The sequence below is a fragment of the Oncorhynchus nerka genome, linkage group LG19 (assembly GCF_034236695.1).
Source record: "Oncorhynchus nerka isolate Pitt River linkage group LG19, Oner_Uvic_2.0, whole genome shotgun sequence".
NCBI classification, from domain to species: Eukaryota; Metazoa; Chordata; class Actinopteri; order Salmoniformes; family Salmonidae; genus Oncorhynchus; species Oncorhynchus nerka.
In genome coordinates, this window is record NC_088414.1 from 32,446,064 (window position 1) to 32,467,339 (window position 21,276).

Here is a 21,276-nt window from a genome sequence, read left to right on the forward strand (position 1 = left end):
TTCTTTGCTCTCTGGGTTATGGCAAATTCTGTAGTTCCAGCCAATCCTGTGCACATGTCCTAGTCATTGATGACAGTTAACCATTAAAAAACATTAACCATAGACCTGTCAAATAAGGTTCAGAGTAAATGTTAGCCATATCAGAAGCAACAAATTTAATTCCAGAAGTCAAAGAATACATCAAGCAAACATTTGTTTATTCAATAAGAGGAAACTATATCCAGGTACTATTATTAACCACATAATGGGACTACATTGTAATAGGCTGCATTAATTAATTTCAAATGGATAACATAATGCTGTCAACAGTAACAGAAAATACTGGAATGTTAAAACTGGACAGAAACATTTATACTAAAAATGGCCAATCTTCCTCTGGGAAGACTACAGGTGGACAGCAACCCTCTCAATCAGCTAAGGGCTGTTTATCTTCATCCATCTTTCTCTGAAAAGAAAATCAGTGGGATATTCAAATGGGGGTATTAACTCAATACCAAGAACACCAGCTAAATCAGATCCCCTAAAAAGGTCTCATATCTTTCCATTTGGTCAAGATTCCACAAGCATAGGTAAAACTCGCTTAAATCAACAATGTTTCCCTATGAAGGTGATGATTATTCAAGATATTTATTGTTAAGAATTAACATTTGACAATGAAACCTGAGGAATGTTGAGAATGTATTGTGGGCTCCAAGGTCAACTACATTTTCTTACCAATACACCACAAAGTAAGGATTCATAAGAATGACTTGTTACAGTTGAAAATTACCTTCAGGTTTAGGTAATGTGCCTCACTGCTACAGTGGACTGATTTGGCTGTTTTCTCATTGGTGTAGAAGATGTTGCACAGCTTGCAGAAGAATCCGGTCCTTGGCATCAGATAGTCTAACCCTGCAAATAAAAGGACAGATAAAAACGTAACTTGTTTTTGTCCTACTTGATATCCCCATCACCCATGATCATAAAAAGCAGACAGCCAAACTGAAACAGAAGTCAGTATCTCTCTAGTCTCTTACCAACTGGGTTGTTGGGTTGATAAGGACCCAGAGGCTCCTGCTGCGTCTTCTTCTCCTCTCCCTCTGGGACAGCTTCCACACCACTGGTCTCCTCACCCTCAAGGTCCACACAGACCCCCTTACTATCAGACACAGGTCGCTGGACATCCTGGCCATACAAACACGATCATGTCTATCACATATTAATTCTATTCAGCCTGAGATTGCGAGACCAACACCAATAAATAATTTCACTATTCTCTGTGAAGCGTTTTAACTGACTACATCTTGACTAACTGGGCAACTATAAAAGTATTGTTCACAGAAATGCCTAAATACATAAATATTTCAGCAAGCATTTCACTAAACAAGGTAATCTCTCCTCATTTAAATTGGGGAAACAAAATTATAGCAAATAACCTTCTCTTTCACCACTGGAGAGTGGCTTTTGGCTGACTGGCCATTAGTCTCATCTCCATGGCGATCTCTTGTTCTTCTGTTGTTCTGACTGGCCAACCACAGCTCATACTTGACTGGAGGCTTCCTGTATCCAGAGTACAGAATACAAGGTCAACCCAGTACTTGAACTCATACAGTCCAGTTTAACCATACAATAATATTGTGTTTATATCTGAGATTGATATCAATTGGAAGAATGAAGTATTCAACTAGCAGTGGACGTTGGCTGGATAGGATATCAGCATTCTTCAAATTCAACTTGAACTAATTTCCATCATCTACTCTGCTGCACACTTCTACTGTATATTCTTAGGGGCTATTGAAAATTACTTACCAGGATATCAGTGAGTCTCCCTTTTTGCACAAACTGACCCTTATCAGGGTGCCGTAAAATCTGGGAGGACGTTGGAAGCACTTCTTCACCATTTTCTGAGCGGCTTCCACACTCTCAAACTGGATATAACACTGGAGGGGGGAAAGAAGAAAAGTGATTCCTTTACCAATAGAAAAACACATTAAGTCCTCCCTAAAGAAATGGGCTGGTGAAACCTTACCTTTCTATGAACCCAGTTCAAATGATAGCCAGTGATTTTCCCAAAAGGTTGGGCAAGCCGTAACAGAGAGACGTCCGAGTACTTCTGCCGTGGAAGCAAACAAATGTAGATGGATCTCCCACTGGGACTCTACAATGACAGAAACATAGTCTTTGTGTTACAAATATTGACTATATGCTAGGTGTGTAGCTTAGCTTATTACAATTAATGTATCAAATGCATAACGTGTAAAGCATAGGTACTACACCAAACCAACCTCCAACTTTTTCTGTGAATAGCACATTCTAATATCGACAGGTTTCCCCAACAACTGTCCTTTGCCTTTGTAGAATTTCACCATCTTATGCGCTTCATCGGTAGTATCAAGCTCTAACCATCCCTGGAAATATAGAAAAAGCACAACGGCATACAAACTATGATAACATTATTTCCATCCCATAAACAAACTAGATAACTGATCCCCAAATAACATATGGGCAAGTAACATAATTATGAACCTACCTCCTGTCTGAAGAAGGATATGGTACGGTTTACAACTTTCACGTTTGCTCGCTCTGCCAGTTTCAAGATGGCCACCTCTACGTCTCTATAGCCCTTTCTGATTGGGCTAATATGGACAACTTTTCCATCCTGTAGAAAACAGTCTTACTGAGCAACCTACTAGCAATAATGTTGGATAAAAAAACTACTTCTACACTTTTGATACATTCCAACTACACGTTTCTAAATGAACCATGTAGTCTAGTGAACCATGTAAAATACCAACCCATGAAGAATCCTTTGACTCTGCAAATAAAAAGAAACGTAATTTGTATAAATTATGATATGCAGATTGTCTTTATTTGTTTTCCACACGGGCAGAACAACAGTAATAGTTATGTCCTTTGCTGCCAAGTAAGAATGTTTTTCATCATTCATTGCTTACCCATTGACGCGTCCTCTCCAGTATCATTGTCGAGTTCATCCAATGTAACAAAATCATCCATGTTATCAGGGAAATCCATGTCATCCATATCGTCCTGTTGGAATAAGTACAGAACATCAATAAGTTAAAGAATTAAGAATGTTTCAAGTTCCAAAGTGCTGCAACAGAACCACATCGAATCTCATGACAAATATTTATGAGGTTGTTATGGGAAACTGTCAAAAGCTGCTCAAACACTGAAGATGTAAGTATGCAAAACTGTATTCAATGGTCTTGAACTATGATGAAGATCCATATCTCTTAAAGCTAGGACATAAATCCTGTGGCTGCACTATAACAAATCGATAGACAGCTTCAAATCATATTAAAACCTGTTGGTCAGATCAACATGTTGATCAAACCAGTTAAGGCTGAACAGCTACTCATCCATACATCTAAAATGTCTGGCTGACTGGCTGTGCTTCAAAGCTGTGCCACTTGAACTCAGTCCTACTATGGGAGCCTTAAGCACCTGTTCTGGATTCCTACTGACTGATGTTTTCAGGAACTTGTACAGAGATGATTCGATCACCTTTGATATTAAACCATGGAAAGTAAAGAGAAACCCTTCAGAGCTGATCTCCATCATTTAACTGATGGAATGAATAAACCATGAGCATGTCATTAAGCCTACATAGAGATAAGCCATGTCATTAAGCCTACATAGAGATAAGCCATGTCATTAAGCCTACATAGCGATAAGCCATGTCATTAAGCCTAAATAGAGATAAGCCATGTTATTAAGCCTAGATACATTGCATGTTATGCTACCAAGCAAACTCAGTATTCCAACAATTCATGACTGAAACCGGGCATTGCCGACATGAGTCACAGAAAACATCTCGACTGTTTGTCTGCGTTGACGAGGTTCAATCTGAGCTTCAATCACAAGTGTCAGATCGATTTGATTTGCCACTGAAACCATTTCAGTGGTTCTACGCATAAGATGCCCACATCTGTTTCAACTGATCAATGGAGGATCTCAACCAAACTACATTCACTGGAATGCACTCAGAACTTCAACCAAGCTGCTTTAAGAACCCATTGCTGGGAACCAACATCTTGTTTACTCGACAAAAACGTATTTTCAATTCTGCGAACAATGCCTTTGTTGGTTCAGGTCACACATATGAATGACAATAATTCCTTACACCATGTTCATGAAAGCTCTCCTGTTCCATCATGTCCTCCATTGAGACGTCAGCATCACACAGAGCTGGATCATCGGCAGCCTTTAGGTCAGAATCCACCAAGGTATTGTCTGCCAACAATTCTGTGCTTTCAGGTTCCCCCTTATCTTTAGAGTCAGCCACCAGAGAGGCACTTTTGGAAGGAGCAGAGTCGTTAGTATCAGCTCCAAACTTATCTAACAAGCTTTGGTCATCTTCAACCTGGACGCTCTCTTTGTCTGGTTCTTTGTTTTCCAAATCAATGTCCTCCCCCTTTCTCTCATTCTTGACCACCTCAATCGTTTCCTTGATCTCCTCGTCCTTGATGTCCTGCTTTACCTCTTCCTTAACCTCCTCTGAGGAGCTTTGTTGACCTTTTCCTTGTTCCACCACTTTCTCAGCAGGTTGTTTGCCTGTACTGGATCCCTCTTTGTTTGTGGAGTTTGAGTTCTTGCTGGTCTCCTCGCTCTTCTGTCTGCTGCTTTGGCTTTTACTGGAATCTGTTCTTCTGGATGTGGTGGAGTCAGGACTTTCTCTACAAGGCAAAAACCATTGAGGTAAACTTCCCTGACACAAACTTCCCGACGAGGCCCACAGGAAAATTGGTCTGGCCGCCATTGCCCCAGGTGGACTCTTACTTACCTCAGACGCTTCAGTGACGATGACAAGCTGACTTTGACACTCTTTCCATTGATCTTGAGGGGGTTGGAGTGGTAGTACTTCACCATAATGTCAGCATCCTTCCAATCTACCATCTCAATCAGGGCCTGCAGATGGATAAGGAAGAATGTGTAAGAGAAAGCTAGAGGTGGTGGTTAATAACGGAGGTGTGCGTTGATTGATCTACTCCAGTCACACAATTCCATGCTATTCTGAACTTAAAATAGATACACTAGATTGTTCCATCATTTTTAATAATGTTTTTCTATTTGAAAGAGACATTTTGAAGATTTGATTGATCACAAGCAATATGGAATTGATTCAATTCCATATTGCTCAAACCTTACCTGATCACTTAAAAATGACGAATGTCGCACATCCCCAAACATCTTGGCAAGATCGAGAATCTCAGATTCTCTTTCTTTCCCAGGAGACACACGGGAAAAACAAACTACTGTACTGCTAACTTGTTTGTTGGGGCGTTTTCCTGGTGGTTCATCCGACCTTGGCGTCTAAAGGAAAAAACAAGCTCATGCTGGGAATTCTGTGATTAAGAATACAGAATCTGTATCTTTTAAGAGGCAGGTGCACTTACATAAATACTGCACACTACAGGTGACAGGTACAGAGTCAAACCATTTCCCTTCACAATAGCTTTGCTTTCACTGTAGTGATCCACCATATTGACTGCCTCTTTGTGCAAACTCAACTCCACAAAGCCCTGGAACAAAAAACAACAGTGAATCTGCCAATAGACAAACTACACTAAAAAAACTAAAAAAAAGACAGAACGTTAAGGTAAGTGTTTAAACTTGAGGTTCTTATCAATTTGTGTAACTTACCTTGCAGGGGAACACCAGATGTTTTACAACTGTGCCGAATGGCTTAGCCAAAGTCACCAAGTCTTCAACAGCAACAGACCCACGGGGATATTTAGCGACCACTACCTTTGTGCCAGCCTGATGCAAAAGATAAGATCACACATTCAAGCATGCATTTTATTTTTATTGAACCTTTATTTATTTAGCATGTAGACTTAAGCAAATAAACTACATTATAAGAAGTGAATGGGAAATATGCTTTATTTATTAGACAACACAATGACACAGAAGGGGCATTACCTTGGGCTTCAAATGGTGTCTTTCTGGTGCAGACCAGACTTCACCTAAAGATGAAAACATGTCAAAAAAGATTACATTTTCAAGTGATTTGCCATTGGGCCTTATTTGGTCTGGCTCAAAATTGACATTAGGACAGGACATGAGGTTATCACCTCCTACGCGGTCTGAGCTATGTTGTCTCTTGTAAGGCATAGCAGGACGTGGCGCTCTTCTGGGCGGTGAATTAGCATCTCTACTTGGGATGGAAATTGGTCTGGAAGATAAACAGTGCTAAGTAAGAACAGGATGGCTAATTGTTTTACATTATGACATGCTTGTTTTCACCATGAAGCTTTATTTCATGACCCTCACATTTTCTTCCCTTGGACATCTTGTTTTTCCCAATCTGGGAATCTGTAAAAAAAAATGTTTTTAAAGAAGACAAAAACAAATCAGATTTGAATAAAACCAGGTAATAGGAAATACCTCTGCGGATTGATTTTGTGATCTGCATCAGTTTATTTTCTATGTTTTACTTTGCATTTAAACACTTACAGACGCAAGAGTTCCCGACAGCCCTCTGCATGGCGTAATCCATTGAGATGATCCTTCCATTGCTGTGAAAAAAACAAACTCATATTAAGCTAAAATGAATGTCATTACGAAAGGTTGAGTGTTCTGATTAAAAGCATATACTTGTTGACACACTCCAACAGCAAGAGTATTGAAATATAACAAAGCTTACCTTAGTAGAATTCAACATACAGAAGCATAGCGAGCATGTGTGTGGGTAAATGTTGGGTACAACTCCTTGAAAATCTTCCAATTGATAGGAAGAAGGTTGGCTGTCTGATGTTTTTTCCGTTGAGGGCCTAGTGTGGTGGGAATCTTTTCTTGCCTCGGCCTGCTCTGGTCGCACCTCTACTTTCTTATAGTCAGTGTCACTATGGCTGCTTGACCGGAGACGGCATGCAGGGGGACTGTCCAGTTTGCAGCGGTCTTTAACATCTGTATCCTCTTCCTGTCCGTCTCTCTTTGGGGAGGGCTCTCCCTGCTCCTCTTGCTTGGCTCGATTGGCCTTCAGTTGCATTATCAGATAAGGCAGTGTCTCCACACTGATCTCGTTCTCTGGAATCTTGGCCAGAGCATCCACGTCTTCTGGAGAGAGCCCCAGAGTGGCATATAAATTCATAGCGCTCAACGCTCCATCACCAGATCCTTTGCATGCAGAACTTTGACCCTCACTGCCCGCCATCCTCAAATTTCCAGGGCAGACTGTATTCTGAAATGGGAGAATAGTTTGGATTCAGTCATTTCAACAGATGGCTAAAGTAATGAGTGTAACTGTGATGACTGTGGGCGGAGTGCACTTCCGACTACATCAAGTCACTGTCAGCCGATACAAAGAAACAGGTTGTAATTTGACTAAAGTTTTATTAAAAAGTATGGATTTCAGTAGCAGACTAAACTACACGATTTAAGATGAAGTTGAGCCATGAAGTTAAATCCGCTTTGTGTTGTTACCTTGCTACGATATCCGAATTGAATAGCCCACATTTATAATTTATATACAGCAGGTTTTTTAAGGTCCAAATACTTTGGTCTGCCTGCTTCATGTTATCATTTTTGCCATGGAAAAAATATTGCGATACTGGTATCATCCCGGCCGTAGTAGTTTTGTTATAAAAACTTCATAGCTCCAGTCCGTCCACACTAGTTGCCGCTTAACTCCCATCATCCTAAATCGTGGAGTTGAGTCACCTGGGATTTCAGTAGTGATGGGACGCTGAGGCTTTCTGAAGGCTTTAGCGCTTTCACCAAATTGGTAACAGAGAGACTGCGCTTTGTGCAGAAAAACAGAGCTTCATTATTTGTTCACAATACACATTAGTGACATCTGCTGGTCAGCAATAGCAGCGCGTGATTACCAGAGAGGTATTTTTTTCTCCATTGTTTTCATTCTAACACTGTGGCTCAGCAGTAAGTGTTTGGCTTTAGTAGCCTGTAATCAGTTGGAATACCAGGTTTGCATCTTACGTCATGCTTCCCTTTTTGCCTACAAGTTGACTATTTCTGAAAAACGAAATCTACTGCATTATTTATGACGCTTAAAACAGACACTTATACTATAATAAATAAAACCAATTATTTGAACAGGGCAGAATGAACATTTTTCAAAATAGTGTGCCAACAAGATTCAAACTCATACGCTCACGTCCCTGAATGTTCCATAGCCATTCCTCTTACCTGCTAAACTACCTGTCAGGTAAACGTTTGTTTACAATCCTAACTATATTTGTAAGTACGTGTGCAATTTTCAAAATGGTGTGTCATCAACAAGATTCGTCCTCATACCCTCACGTCCCTGAATTAATCAATAAGGCCCCAGGGGATGTTCTTAACCACGATGCGGAGTGCTAGGAAACAGCTATTAGTCATGGTATATTGGCCATTTATCAAACCCCCCAAGGTGCCTTATTGATATTATAAACTGGTTGCCAACTTAGAGCAGTAAAAAAAATGTTTTTTTGTAATACCCATGTTACGGTATGGTATACAGGGCTCGAACCACCCAGTTTCTGATGTTCCATAGCCCCTTCCTCTACCTGCTAAACTACCTGTCAAGTAAAAGTTTAAGCGCAGTAGAGGTCGATGTTTGAAAACAGCTTGGAATCGAAAAAAAGCACCGGAACCAGGTAGAAATGAGTTGGATCTCTCAACTCAAGGTTTGAAAAAGCACGTGATCAAACGAAGCTTCGGACGCCATTGATGACGTACTTCTGATAAAGTGATACACCCATAAGCACACTACTTCGCGATTTCGACGCATGCCTAGCCGCCGGAGCACCGGTATCAAACGTAACTAGGCACACTGCAAAGTTTAAGTGTTACAGTTGAACAATTATCGGCTGAGCGACTCGATGTAGTCGGAAGTTCAGTCCGCAAAGTAGTCTCCGTTCATCTCACGTACATCGTGGAGTTAAGAAAAAGCTCGGCTAGTTGCTGGTTGGGTCAAAAAAAGTATAGGCCCAAATTGAGACTCCTTAGTATTGACTGAATGCCTACCATCTTCAATTCATTCCATGGTTAGCTTGATCGTCTTCATTTGCAATGAGCAATTTGATGTCCCTTGCTGAAAAAAATACGTTTCCCAGAATATTGTTGCACGCTAAATAAATACATTCTCCATGGTGGAGAGGCCTTCAATACAAAAGCTTTGTTGTTAACGTTAGCTACGCATCTTTAACTCTGCAGAACGAAGCTCAATATCGTCTTACCCCCCTGATAAAAAAAAATATTAGATATCAACCAAGCGCTATGTCAATGTATTGTTAGTTACTAGCTCGCGCTGGTGTTACCAAGCTGCACGCAGCACTTGGGAATGTGGCCCGCTAGCATGCAAGAAGTAGTTTACCAAAGCTTTCTAGAAAATTAAGCAATATCAGATTTTTTTGGCCTGAATGTTTGAGCATGAAGATCAACTACTACGTTGAATTCAAATTGTGATTGCTGTAAAACATACCTTTAAAGAAGTCCCCTTTCAGGTATTTCGTAAAATGTTCTAGCTAGTGGCTACAGCACAGTTTAAGTCCTATAACGTTACAATCTGGCTAATCGTTTTTTCCTGCACCACAAAGTGTGCAGGACGGTAGGCAAACGTTTTCATTGGTCAGTTTAGGATGTATGTCAACGGAGAACTTCCGCTCTGTCGTTTGGAAGGCAGAGTGGAATATTTGCTAACTATTCAGAAACACAGACAAATATTATTATTACCTTCATTCAGGATGCCCACACACTTGCGCAATCTGAACTCAGGGGTAGACGTAACATAGTAAACTGAAGTATGGAATACTTCAATAGGCATGATATGTTACGTATGCTACAATATGCATTCAATTGTGGATGTCCATTATTCATTTCTTATGATAGTGTAACGACCCTGGGTTTATAAACGCGGATATTGACTCTGTCGCGCGAGCACCCTTTTACAGCACAGTCGATAGCACACTGGATTTCGGGCTAGAAGTTCGAGGGTTCGAGACCTGCTTCCCTGCCTGTTTCATTACAATATGTTACGAATTACAATCCGTATGATGTGCTATGAATTGCCATATATGTTATATGTTACAAATTTGTAAAACATATACACTACCTTGAAACATTTTGGGGTCACTTAGAAATGTCCTTGTTTTTGAAAGTCAAGCAATTTTTTTGTCCATTAAAATAACATCAAGTTGATCAGAAATACAGTGTAGACATTGTTAATGTTGTAAATGACTATTGTAGCTGGAAACGGCTGATTTCTTTTATGGAATATTTACATAGGCGTACAGAGGCCCATTATCCTGTGTTCCAATGGCACGGAGTGTTAGCTAATCCAAGTTTATAATTTTAGAAGGCTAATTGATCATTAGAAGGCCCTTTTGCAATTATGTTAGCACAGCTGAAAACTGTTGTTCTGATTAAAAAAGCAATACAACTGCCCTTATTTAGACTAGTTGACTATCTGGAGCATCAGCATTTGTGGGTTCGATTAAAGGTTCAAAATGGCCAGAAAGAACTTTCTTCTGAAACTCATCAGTCTATTCTTGTTCTGAGAAATGCAGGCTATTCCGTACGAGAAATTTCCAATAAACTGAAGATCTCGTACAACGCTGTGTACTACTCCCTTCACAGAACAGATCAAACTGGCTCTAACCAGAATAGAAAGAGGAGTGGGATGCCCTGGTGCACAACTGAGCAAGTGGACAAGGATATTAGAGTGTCTAGTTTGAGAAACAGATGCCACACAGGTCATCAACTGTCAGGTTCATTAAATAGTACCCGCAAAACACCAGTCTCAACGTCAACAGTGAAGAGGCGACTCCGGGATGCTGGCCTTCTAGGCAGAGTTGCAAAGAAAAAGCCATATCTCAAACTGGGCAATAAAAAGAAAAGATTAAAGATGGGCAAAATAGGTGTTCGGATCACAAAGAAGAACATTCATGAGATGCAGAAAAAATGAAAAGATGCTGGAGGAGTGCTTGATGCCATCTGGTGGTGGTAAGGTGGGAGATTTGTACAGTGTAAAAGGGATCTTGAAGAAGGAAGGCTATCACTCCATTTTGCAACGCCATGCCATACCCTGTGGATGGCGCTTAATTGGAGCCAATTTCCTCCTACAACAGGACAATGGCCCAAAACACAGCTCCAAACTATGCAAGAACTATTTAGGGAAGAAGCAGTCAGCTGGTATTCTGTCTATAATGGAGTGGCCAGCACGGTCACCAGATCTCAACCCTATTGAGCTGTTGTGGGAGCAGCTTGACCATCAAGCCAATCCAATTTGTGGGAGGTGCTTCAGAAAGCATGGGGTGAAATCTCTTCAGATTACCTCAACAAATTGAGAACTAGAATGCCAAAGGTCTTTAAGGTTGTAACTGATGCAAATAGAGGATTCTTTAACAAAAGCAAAGTTTGAAGAACACAATTATGATTTCAAATTAAAATAATTATTTATAACCTTGTCAACGTCTTGACTATATTTCCTATTAATTTTGAAACTCATTTCATGTATATATTTATGGAAAACAACTACATTTTTAAGTGACCCAAAACTTTTGAACGGTAGTGTATGTTATGAATTCCAATTTGTTGTGGATAACGTGAGCTAGGTGGCTAACGCAAATGTTCGCTAGGTGGCTAACATTAGCTAGGCTAGGGGTTAGTGTTTAAGATTAGGGTTAGGAGTTAGGTTAAAGGGTTATCTAACATGGTAAGTATACTGAACAAAAATGTAAACGTAACATGCAACAATTTCAAAGAATTTACTAAGTTATAGTTCATATAAGGAAATCAGTCAATTCAAATAAATAAATTAGGCCCTAATCTATGGATTTCACATGACAAGGAAAAGAGACATGCATCTATTGGTCACAGATATATATAAAAAAATATCTGACATCAATGAGTCAAAATCTCTGTGCATTCAAATTGCCATCAATAAAATTCAATTGGTTCGTTCTCCTTAGTTTATGCCTACCAATACGATAACCCCACCACCACCATGGGGCACTCTGTCCACAATGTTGATATCAGAAAACCGCTCACCCACACGACACCATACATGTGGTCTGAGGTTGTGAGACCTGTTGGTTGTACTGCCAAATTCTCTAAAACAACGTTGGAGGCGGCTTATGGTAGAGAAATTAACATTAAATTATCTGGCGACAGCTTTCGTGGACATTCCTGCAGTCAGCATGTCAATTGCGCGTTCCCTCAAAACTTGAGACATCTGTGGCATTGTGACAAAACTGCACATTTTAGAGTGGCCTTTTATTGATACCAGCACAAGGTGCACCTGTGTAATGATCATGCTGTTTAATCAGCTTCTTGATATGCCACACATGTCAGGTGGATGGATTATCTTGGCAAAGGAGAAATGCTCACTAACAGGGATGTAAAGAAATGTGTGCTCAAAATTTGAGAGAAATAAGCTTTTTGTGCGTATGGAACATTTTTGGGATCTTTTATTTCAGCTCATGAAACATGGGACCCTCACTTTACATGTTGCATTTACATTTCTGTCCAAGTAGTAAGTAGTTGCAAAGTTGCTAATTAGCTAAAATTGTCCATGATGAGATTCAAACACACAACCGTTGGGTTGCTAGATGTTCACGTCCACCCTACTTTCGTTTTTTGCCTTAATTAACCATACCAAAGGTAACATATTATACTACTTTGAGTGTCACGGATTTACATTTACTATACTACGTCAAGTCAATGAGACCAGGCTGACTTGTGAGACAAACCACACATTTAAGCCACTTCATGTTTTTCTGCAGCAAACACAATTAATGTGCCATCCATCCCACTTCTGACACCAATGTGACGAAGTCCAGGTATTTCTGACTAGGTGTGAACTGACAATCTAGTATACACAAGGTGGACATCTAATCACTGTCAATAGAGAAACAGCTCTCTTTGTGATTATACTGTAGTATTTATGAATTACTATCATTGTTTAAAGGGTAGCAATAAATGAGCCAACTGACCTTTCAATACAGTATTAAGACCAACAGAAAGTAAACATTTAATTTGTATTACATATAATAATGTATAAAACACAACAGATACATCATGCAGCAAAATCTACGGCACTTTCCCCCTGTAAATTCGTCATGTATTTTGATAGACAGATAGTTGGAGTGACAGGAATGATAGAGAGCAGTGTCAGGAAAATGGTGAGATAGATTCGAACCCTTGCCAACAGTGGTATATGTATGATGGATGAAGGCAGCAGCACTAACTCCAATACCACCCACTCACCACATCATATAAAGCACTTTTATTGTGATATGCACAACATAATAAAAACCACTGGTATTTTCAGTGTACTGTAGTAAAGTATATTGGTAAACGTTTGTTAATGTTGGTTACATTACTGGCCTCTTGTGTCATGATTTAAGTAAAAGTGTATTTAAAATTCATCATTACAAGTAGTTTTACATATCACACAATCAACATGATTTTCAGTGTCAGGGCAACACCTTCAAAGATTAAATTGTTCGCATGATAACTTGAGTTGCTTTATGCAAACTATTCACCTTGTTGTTCAAATTCAAGGGGTATATATTTCAAGAGTTAAAGTGAGTGATTAGCAGTAGGGTATTTTATGGAATGCTCCTTTCAAATCAAAACAGCTTTGTATGGCAATATTAATAACAATTATTATAATTATATCAAATACAATGTATTGATGTTTCCCTTCTTTTGAAATCTTGTATTTCAATTCCGGGTCAGATATCAGGGCCACAGGAATCCTCATCCGTCACAAAGTTTTACTCCATATTTGTGTTAAGACTTTGTATGTTGACCTGATTGTGTGCATTTTCCAGCCTTTGCTTTTGCACACTGTGATGAACTCCATAACAAAAGTAGATCAATAACCCTGTGAAAAAATACAACGTCACTAATATTTTTACGACAATAGCATGACATAATTTATTTTCAAATGTATGCGTTGTTGAAGAAGTCAATTCAACGTCTATTCCACGTTGATTCAACTTAATTTAATTGAAATGATGTGGAAACAACGTTGATTCAACCAGTGTGTGCCCAATAGATGCCTAGGTTCCTTACCCACTGCCATCCAAACAGCATAGCGAATCCATGTATCTCCTCCCAACTGAACCATCAGATAGACATTGACAAATGTACTCACAATAGGAAGTGCTGGTATAAAAGGAACCTGCAGAGATACCAAACAAAATGGGTGTAAATTGTGGAGAAAACCAAATCTGAGTTAAGCTTTGACACAATGTTACCATAAAAGCAGCTTTGGTTGTATTCTGAGGCTGTCTCCAGATGATGAAAACAGTGAGGACCAGCATCAAAAGGATCACAGAGATGATTAAAATGCTCCACCACTCCTGGTTCATCAGGGAATCCACAGCCTTGGTCAGGAAAACGCTCAGAATAATTTCTAAAAGGACTGGGGGACAAAACAAACGTGTCAGACCTCTAAGAGAGTATGACACTGGATATAAAAGGAAACAGGATATAAAGAAAATCGCTCACTGATAAAGACTGTGAACATGGATACATTTTTAGAGGTTTGAGCATTGGGCTGAGAAGGAGGGTTTAGGGCCTCTATCATCGAAAATGATTCAGATGTATTATCACTGGACTCCTCACCAAGATCTGGTTGGTACCTAAATAAAAATGCATACACAGTAACCAGATAAAATGCATACATGCTTTGGTGTTAAATCCTATTGTGTAAAATGTCTCTGTTCAGATCAATCAAGCATACCTCAATATGAGAATACATATTGCTACAAGAGTGTAGGCAAAGAGTGTTCCAATTGACATCATGTCCACAAGTGCTTTCAGGTCAAATAATAGAGCCATGATTGCTGCAAAAACAAAAATGTGATACATAGTACATTGTGAATACCAACCCAAACAAGGAACAGCATCTGCATTTTACTTTTTAAAATGTCAATACATAGTTAAATGACCTAGGCTTGATGATTTTGTGCTGTTCAGCAACGTTACCTGCCACAACACCTGAAGATAGAGTGGCTACCACAGGACTTTGTTGAGAACTCATGTTACTGAGTGGCTTGAAGAGCAGCCCGTCCCTGGCCATCGCAAAGAGGACCCGGGGCATGGGAAACATGGATCCTAGAAGACTGCGAAACCAACACACCATTTACAATCCACCACTTGAACTTTACAAATGACACTACAGGGGACAACTTATGTAATTATACATAATACCATACCATACCTTGTTGAAAGTGCACAGAGGGAGCCTACAGCCACAGCATACTTTGCAGGGCCCCAGCCAATGTATGTAAAAGCTACAGGTAATGGGCTATTGACACTGAGCATGCAGTAGGGCATCATGAGGGTCAGTGCTGCCGACACACCAAAGTAAGCCAGGAAACAGATCAGCAGGGATACTACAATGCCCAGAGGGATGGACTTCTGAGGGTTCTGCACCTCCTCCCCTGGGAGATTACACATTCAGATGTTATACATACAGATGAGACTAAGGCACATTGATTATACTTCAGATCATTCTAAAATGCCCAAGGTTTTCAGCACATTATACAACAGTTACCTGTTGTGGCTATGCAGTCAAATCCAACAAAGGCGTAAAAACAGGTTGCAGCTCCTGCCAATGTTCCCTCAACACCAAAGGGGAAGAAGCCACCAACACCGTAATTTGTGGTTTCATTTAGTGCCGATGTGAAGTTTCTGAAGGGGAATGACATACTTCATGTTCTTTGAATTTCAATTTACTGTACTTCATTAGAACAGTTATGTCGTATTTCATAATAGTGCTGGAATTATAAAGTTCATACTCATTTGTTGTTATGTTCAGGATAGTGTCCTCACTAATGTACCAGTTGTCAATGTCACCTTTGATGAAGCCAGCGATGATAACAAACACCAAGACCACTGTATTAACTGCTGTAAAAACCTTATTCACAATAGCAGACTCTTTAACGCCAAATGCAAGGATCCCTATGGAAGTGATAAATTATTAGAACCAGGAGTAAGCTCCTTATACAGTATACTATATATATATATATATATATATATACACACACTGATTGTACAAAACATTAAGGACACCTGCTCTTTCCATGACATAGTAGATTGACCAGGTGAATCCAGGTAAAAGCTTAGATCCCTTATTTTTTTATTTTACTAGGCAAGTCAGTTAAGAACAAATTCTTATTTACAATGACGGCCTACACCGGTCAAAACCGGAACATGCTGGGACAATTGTGTGCTGCCCTGTGGTACTCCAAATCACGGCCGGTTGTAATACAGCCTGGCTACGAACCAGGGTGTCTGTAGTGACGCCTCTAGCACTGAGATTCAGAGCCTTAGACCGCTGCACCACTCGGGAGCCCAACTTGATGTCACTTGTTAAATCCACATCAATCAGTGTAGATGAAGGGGAGGAGAAAGGTTAAAAGAAGGATTTTTAAGCCTTGAGACGATTGAAATATGGATTGTGTACACGTGCCATTCAGAGGGTGAATGGGAAAGATCAAATATTTCTGTGCTTTTGAACGGGGCATGGTAGTAGGTGCTAGGCATGTCAAGAACTGCAAAGCTGCTGTTTCCCCCCCACATTTAACAGTTTTCTGTGTGTCTCAAGAAGGGCCCACCACCCAAAGGACATCCAGACAACTTGACACAACTGTGGGAAGCATTGGAGTCAACATGGCCAGCATCCCTGTGGAACGCTTTCAATACCTTGTAGAGTCCATGCCCGACGAATTGAGGCTGTTCTGAGGGCGAAAGGTAGGGTGAGGGGTGCAACTCAATATTAGCAAAGTATATTTAATGTTTTGTACACTCAATGGATATATACAGTTGAAGTCGGAAGTTTACATACACTTTGGTTGGAGTCATTAAAACTCGTTTTTCAACCACTCCACACATTTCTTGTTAACAAACTATAGTTTTGGCAAGTCAGTTAGGACTATGTGCATGACACAAGTAATTTTTATAACAATTGTTTACAGACAAATTATTTCACTTATAATTCCCTGTATCACAATTCCAGTGGGTCAGAAGTTTACATACACTAAGTTGACTGTGCCTTTAAACAGCTTGGAAAATTCCAGAACATTTAGAAGCTTCTGATAGGCTATTTGACATCATTTGTTTTTATTTTATTTTTATTTGACCCTTTTTTCTCCCCAATTTCGTGGTATCCAATTGTTTTAGTAGCTACTATCTTGTCTCATCGCTACAACTCCCGTACGGGCTTGAAAGTCATGCGTCCTCCGATACACAACCCAACCAAGCCGCACTGCTTCTTAACACAGCGCGCATCCAACCCAGAAGCCATCCTCACCAATGTGTTGGAGGAAACACCGTGCATCTGGCAACCTTGGTTAGCGCGCACTGCGCCCGGCAGGAGTCGCTGGTGCGCGATGAGACAAGGACATCCTTACCGCGGACCTCCCGGTCGTGGCTGGTTACGACAGAGCCTGGGCATGAACCCAGAGTCTCTGATGGCACAGCTGGCGCTGCGCCCTTAACCAATGCGCCACCCGGGAGGCCTAATTGACATCATTTGAGTCAATTGGACGTGTACCTGTGGATGTGTTTCAAGTCATACCTTCAAACTCAGTGTCCCTTTGCTTGACATCATGGAAAAATCAAAAGAAATCAGCCAAGACCTCAGAAAAAAAAATTGTAGACCTCCGCAAGTCTGGTTCATACTTGGGAGCAATTTCCAAATGCCTGAAGGTACTACGTTCATCTGTACAAACAATAGTACGCAAGTATAAACACCACGAGACCACGCAGCCATCATAACGCTCAGGAAGGAGACGCGTTCTGTCTCCTAGTGATGAACGTACTTTGGTGCGAAAGTGTAAATCAACCTCAGAACAACAGCAAAGGAGCTTGTGAAGATGTTGGAGGAAACAGGTACAAAAGTATCCATATCCACAGTAAAATGAGTCCTATATCAACATAACCTGATAGGCCGCTTAGCAAGGAAGAAGCCACTGCTCCAAAACCGCCATAAAAAAAAGCTAGACTACGGTTTGCAACTGCACATGGGGACAAAGATTGTACTTTTTGGAGAAATGTCCTCTGGTCTGATGAAACAAAAATAGAGCTGTTTGGCCATAATGACCATCGTTATGTTTGGAGGAAAAAGGGGGAGGCTTGCAAGCCGAAGAACACCATCCCAACTATGAAGCACAGGGGTGGCAGCATCATGATGTGGGGGTGCTTTGCTGCAGGAGGGACTGGTACACTTCACAAAATAGATGGCGTCACGAGGAGGAAAATTAGGTGGATATATTGAAGCAACATCTCAAGACATCAGTCAGAAAGTTGAAGCTTGGTCGCAAATGGGACTTCCAAATGGACAATGACCCCAAGCATACTTCCAAAGTTGTGGCAAAATGGCTTAAGGACAACAAAGTCAAGGTATTGGAGTGGCCATCACAAAGCCCTGACCTCAATCCTATAGTAAATTTGTTGGCAGAACTGAAAAAGCGTGTGCGAGCAAGGAGGCCTACAAACCTGACTCAGTTACACCAGCTCTGTCAGGAGGAATGGGCCAAAATTCACCCAACTTATTGTGGGAAGCTTGTGGTTGGCTACCTGAAACGTTTGATCCAAGTTAAACAATTTTAAGTCAATGCTACCAAATACTAATTGAGTGTACGTAAACGTCTGACCCACTGTGAATGTAATGAAAGAAAGAAAAGCTGAAATAAATAATTCTCTCTACTATTATTCTGACATTTCACATTCTTAAAATAAAGTGGTGATCCTAACTGACCTACGACAGGGAATTTTTACTAGGATTAAATGTCAGGAATTGTGAAAAACTGAGTTTAAATGTATTTGACCAAGGTGTATGTAAACTTCCGACTTCAACTGTATATATAGTTATTTACTGTCACCATTGTCCAGTTATTTTGCACCATGAAACCTTTCTGTTAATAGCACTTGCCTGCCAACAGCATGATGAGAGCAGCAGCAAAGAAGTCTGGGTAGGTAGCGAGGCCTGGCATATCCATTGCTGCATGTTGACCTAAAGAGTTGGCAATGGCATTTCCAATGAGGTCATCAAAAGTCCCACTCCATGCCCTGGCTACACTTGATGTTCCTGATCAGAGAAGAAATCAAGAAACCAAAGGAGGTGATGTTGGCTATGTGTGAAGGACCATTACAATATGCCAATGAGACATTGTCAATGCAACAGTGACCTCTAATTGTTATTGTTGATTGATCATTGTCATCCTTTATACAATCCTTATGGGCTTGAGCTCTGACAGTAGCTTCCAATAAAACATATTTTGCATCAAATATTCTATATTCCATATCAGATGTCACTTGCCTATGACATATGACAGCAGCAAGTTCCAGCCAGTGATGAAGGCCCAAATCTCCCCCACTGTCACATAGCTGTACAGGTAGGCAGAGCCAGTCTTGGGCACACGCGATCCAAATTCAGCATAGCACAGCCCTGCGAAAATGGAAGCTATTGCTGCCACAAGGAAAGATATAATTATACTGGGCCCAGCTACGGCCCTGGCCACCTCTCCTGACAGCACATACACGCCAGCCCCCAGTGTGCTGCCAACCCCCAGAGCCACCAGGTCAAGGGTAGTCAGACATCGTTTAAAGTTGGACACCTCCCCCTCTGGCTCCAGGGGTTTCCTACGAGACAGGCTCTGTATGAACAGTAACAGCCTGGCACCAGACATCCTGCAAGAGCAGAAGATCTGTCCATCAAAATGCCATTCATCACATAATTTGTACAACCAACTGTTTTAGAACACTGAGTAATGGTAGGTGTATATTACATCAAAACAGGGTTCAAATGTATAGACTGACTCGATCTATCAACCAATGACAAGCAGTGTTGATTTTAACTATAGATCTACTGTAAACTGTTGTACATACTGCTTGTAAGACACTACAGACAAAACTACTACTAATTGTAAACCTTTGCAAGCAGTACATTCAGTATCTAGTATTTCATAAATAGGATTAGATCATCTTCCACATACATTACACATTTGATAACAAGATCAGAGTGACAAATATAATTTGTCAAAATCAAACAAAGCTATGACCAGCTGTATGTTTAACCCATGTGAACTTCATCAAGCAAACAATTAGATCTTATCTTTTGAAATTTAGATTTGTCATAGACTATAGCAGTGGATATTCTTCTCCTTGTTTCATAAATACGTTTTGATATTAGATATTTACTGCCCATAGAGCAGCAGATGAGACCATACAGATCCACTCCTTTTGACCAAGGCTGCAGTACAGAAGGCTACAGTGCATGTCACTATTAGTATTAAGTTAAGGTAATCTTACCTTCTTGGCCGTGTGCTAAGGTGCGGACCCTCTGGGTTGTCATGGATTCTGTCCTCGGTATTCGTGGGCACAAACCCATCCTATAGCTTCTCTCCTGTTAACTTTCACATCTCTGAAGTACAAGCATTTTAGACAGATTATGTTACATTTCAGATGTCTGTGCCATTTCTGAAAAAGAGGACCAGACTGATTTGTTGTAGAACTTGGACTTGGTCCGCAACCTGTCCATAATTGGTCATGTCAACGACTCAAGGGGTTGTTTTAGAGAATATGTCCAATAGACTGGGGTTTTAATAAATGATTTGTTTATTGTTTTATTTAATTGTTGTTTTTTGGTTACAGTATGGTGGTGAATTCATTATTTTAGGGATGCATGGTAGTGACTTGAGCTTGATGCTCACCTTCATGGCAAAACCTTTATGAACATTCCAGAACAGGGCACATTTAGATGACTTATGATGTAAAAGGTAATAAGGTACATACAGTATTTCATAATTTACTCATGTATTTCATAACCAGTTGACGATCACAGTCCTCTAGAAGATGTATCAAATCCCCACTTCAATAGATCTTATTCTCTAATAGGAAATGTTTTGGGTTCATTGCTTATTGACTGTGTTTGAACATTTTACAACCATAGACAAACATATAGTATGATTTATGACAATAAATCATAATTAAATAAAACACTGCATACTTATTTTCGTTATTGCTTCTACTAAATTTCATGAGATGTAAAATGTCAATGATTATGCTTTGTTATATTAACGTGCTCTAAGTGTGCAAAATGAATATGCTTTAGAATTCACTGTGAAAATGGAGTTCAGGCCCACTCCCTTCAGTCCAGAAGCTCTGTACTGCACATGTGGAATCCTCTGATTTCTGTGGAGAAATCTGTTGTGAACACTTATGAGTATGGTGGGCTGAATTTTCAGGCACTTACTACTTACACTTATTACTTTTAAGATCAATTGGATAAAACAATTCCACTTCTATGTGGAACTT

At 40.2% G+C, this 21,276-nt stretch overlaps 2 protein-coding genes across 6 annotated transcripts; both read right to left on the reverse strand.

The window, feature by feature from the left end:
- Positions 1–140: 140 nt before the first annotated feature.
- zgc:152816 (uncharacterized protein LOC777712 homolog) lies at positions 141–9,696 on the reverse strand. Of its 5 annotated transcripts, XM_029644978.2 has the most exons (22): positions 9,425–9,585; positions 8,968–9,034; positions 6,647–7,183; positions 6,457–6,518; positions 6,274–6,315; positions 6,075–6,175; positions 5,923–5,966; positions 5,644–5,760; positions 5,397–5,522; positions 5,149–5,313; positions 4,784–4,908; positions 4,124–4,676; positions 2,934–3,027; positions 2,775–2,794; positions 2,510–2,638; positions 2,265–2,387; positions 2,009–2,137; positions 1,789–1,919; positions 1,416–1,539; positions 1,017–1,164; positions 770–891; positions 141–445 (listed from the first exon to the last, which is right to left on the reverse strand). In XM_029644978.2, the coding sequence occupies exons 2-22, from the start codon at positions 8,968–8,970 to the stop codon at positions 407–409; spliced, it is 2,934 nt and encodes a 977-aa protein (XP_029500838.2). In that variant the 5' UTR covers positions 8,971–9,034; positions 9,425–9,585; the 3' UTR covers positions 141–406. The 5 variants fall into 5 exon arrangements, with proteins under 5 accessions (XP_029500838.2, XP_029500837.2, XP_029500839.2 ...); XM_029644977.2 differs by lacking the exons at positions 8,968–9,034; positions 9,425–9,585 and adding an exon at positions 9,676–9,696; XM_029644979.2 differs by lacking the exon at positions 8,968–9,034 and having other exon boundaries at positions 9,425–9,584.
- A 3,325-nt stretch (positions 9,697–13,021) lies between these two features.
- zgc:175280 (cationic amino acid transporter 2 family protein) lies at positions 13,022–19,884 on the reverse strand. Its single transcript, XM_029644983.2, has 11 exons — positions 19,280–19,884; positions 18,893–19,048; positions 15,756–15,918; positions 15,512–15,648; positions 15,176–15,398; positions 14,941–15,077; positions 14,696–14,798; positions 14,461–14,594; positions 14,208–14,374; positions 14,023–14,131; positions 13,022–13,831 (listed from the first exon to the last, which is right to left on the reverse strand). Exons 1-11 carry the CDS (start codon positions 19,647–19,649, stop codon positions 13,722–13,724), a joined length of 1,809 nt encoding a protein of 602 aa, XP_029500843.2. The 5' UTR covers positions 19,650–19,884; the 3' UTR covers positions 13,022–13,721.
- Positions 19,885–21,276: the final 1,392 nt, after the last annotated feature.

Excerpts from the sequence above, each read along its gene's own strand:
- zgc:175280 (XM_029644983.2), bottom strand. The coding sequence starts at position 19,649 with ATGTCTGGTGCCAGGCTGTTACTGTTCATACAGAGCCTGTCTCGTAGG. Across the intron at positions 14,799-14,940 it reads ATCTTCAGGTGTTGTGGCAG|CAATCATGGCTCTATTATTT; the intron begins GTAACGTTGCTG and ends TTGTTTTTGCAG. Across the intron at positions 14,595-14,695 it reads ATATGTATTCTCATATTGAG|GTACCAACCAGATCTTGGTG; the intron begins GTATGCTTGATT and ends ATTTTTATTTAG.
- zgc:152816 (XM_029644977.2), bottom strand. Across the intron at positions 6,316-6,456 it reads TGTCGGGAACTCTTGCGTCT|ATTCCCAGATTGGGAAAAAC; the intron begins GTAAGTGTTTAA and ends TTTTTTTTACAG. Across the intron at positions 3,028-4,123 it reads AGAGCTTTCATGAACATGGT|GACGATATGGATGACATGGA; the intron begins GTAAGGAATTAT and ends TTATTCCAACAG.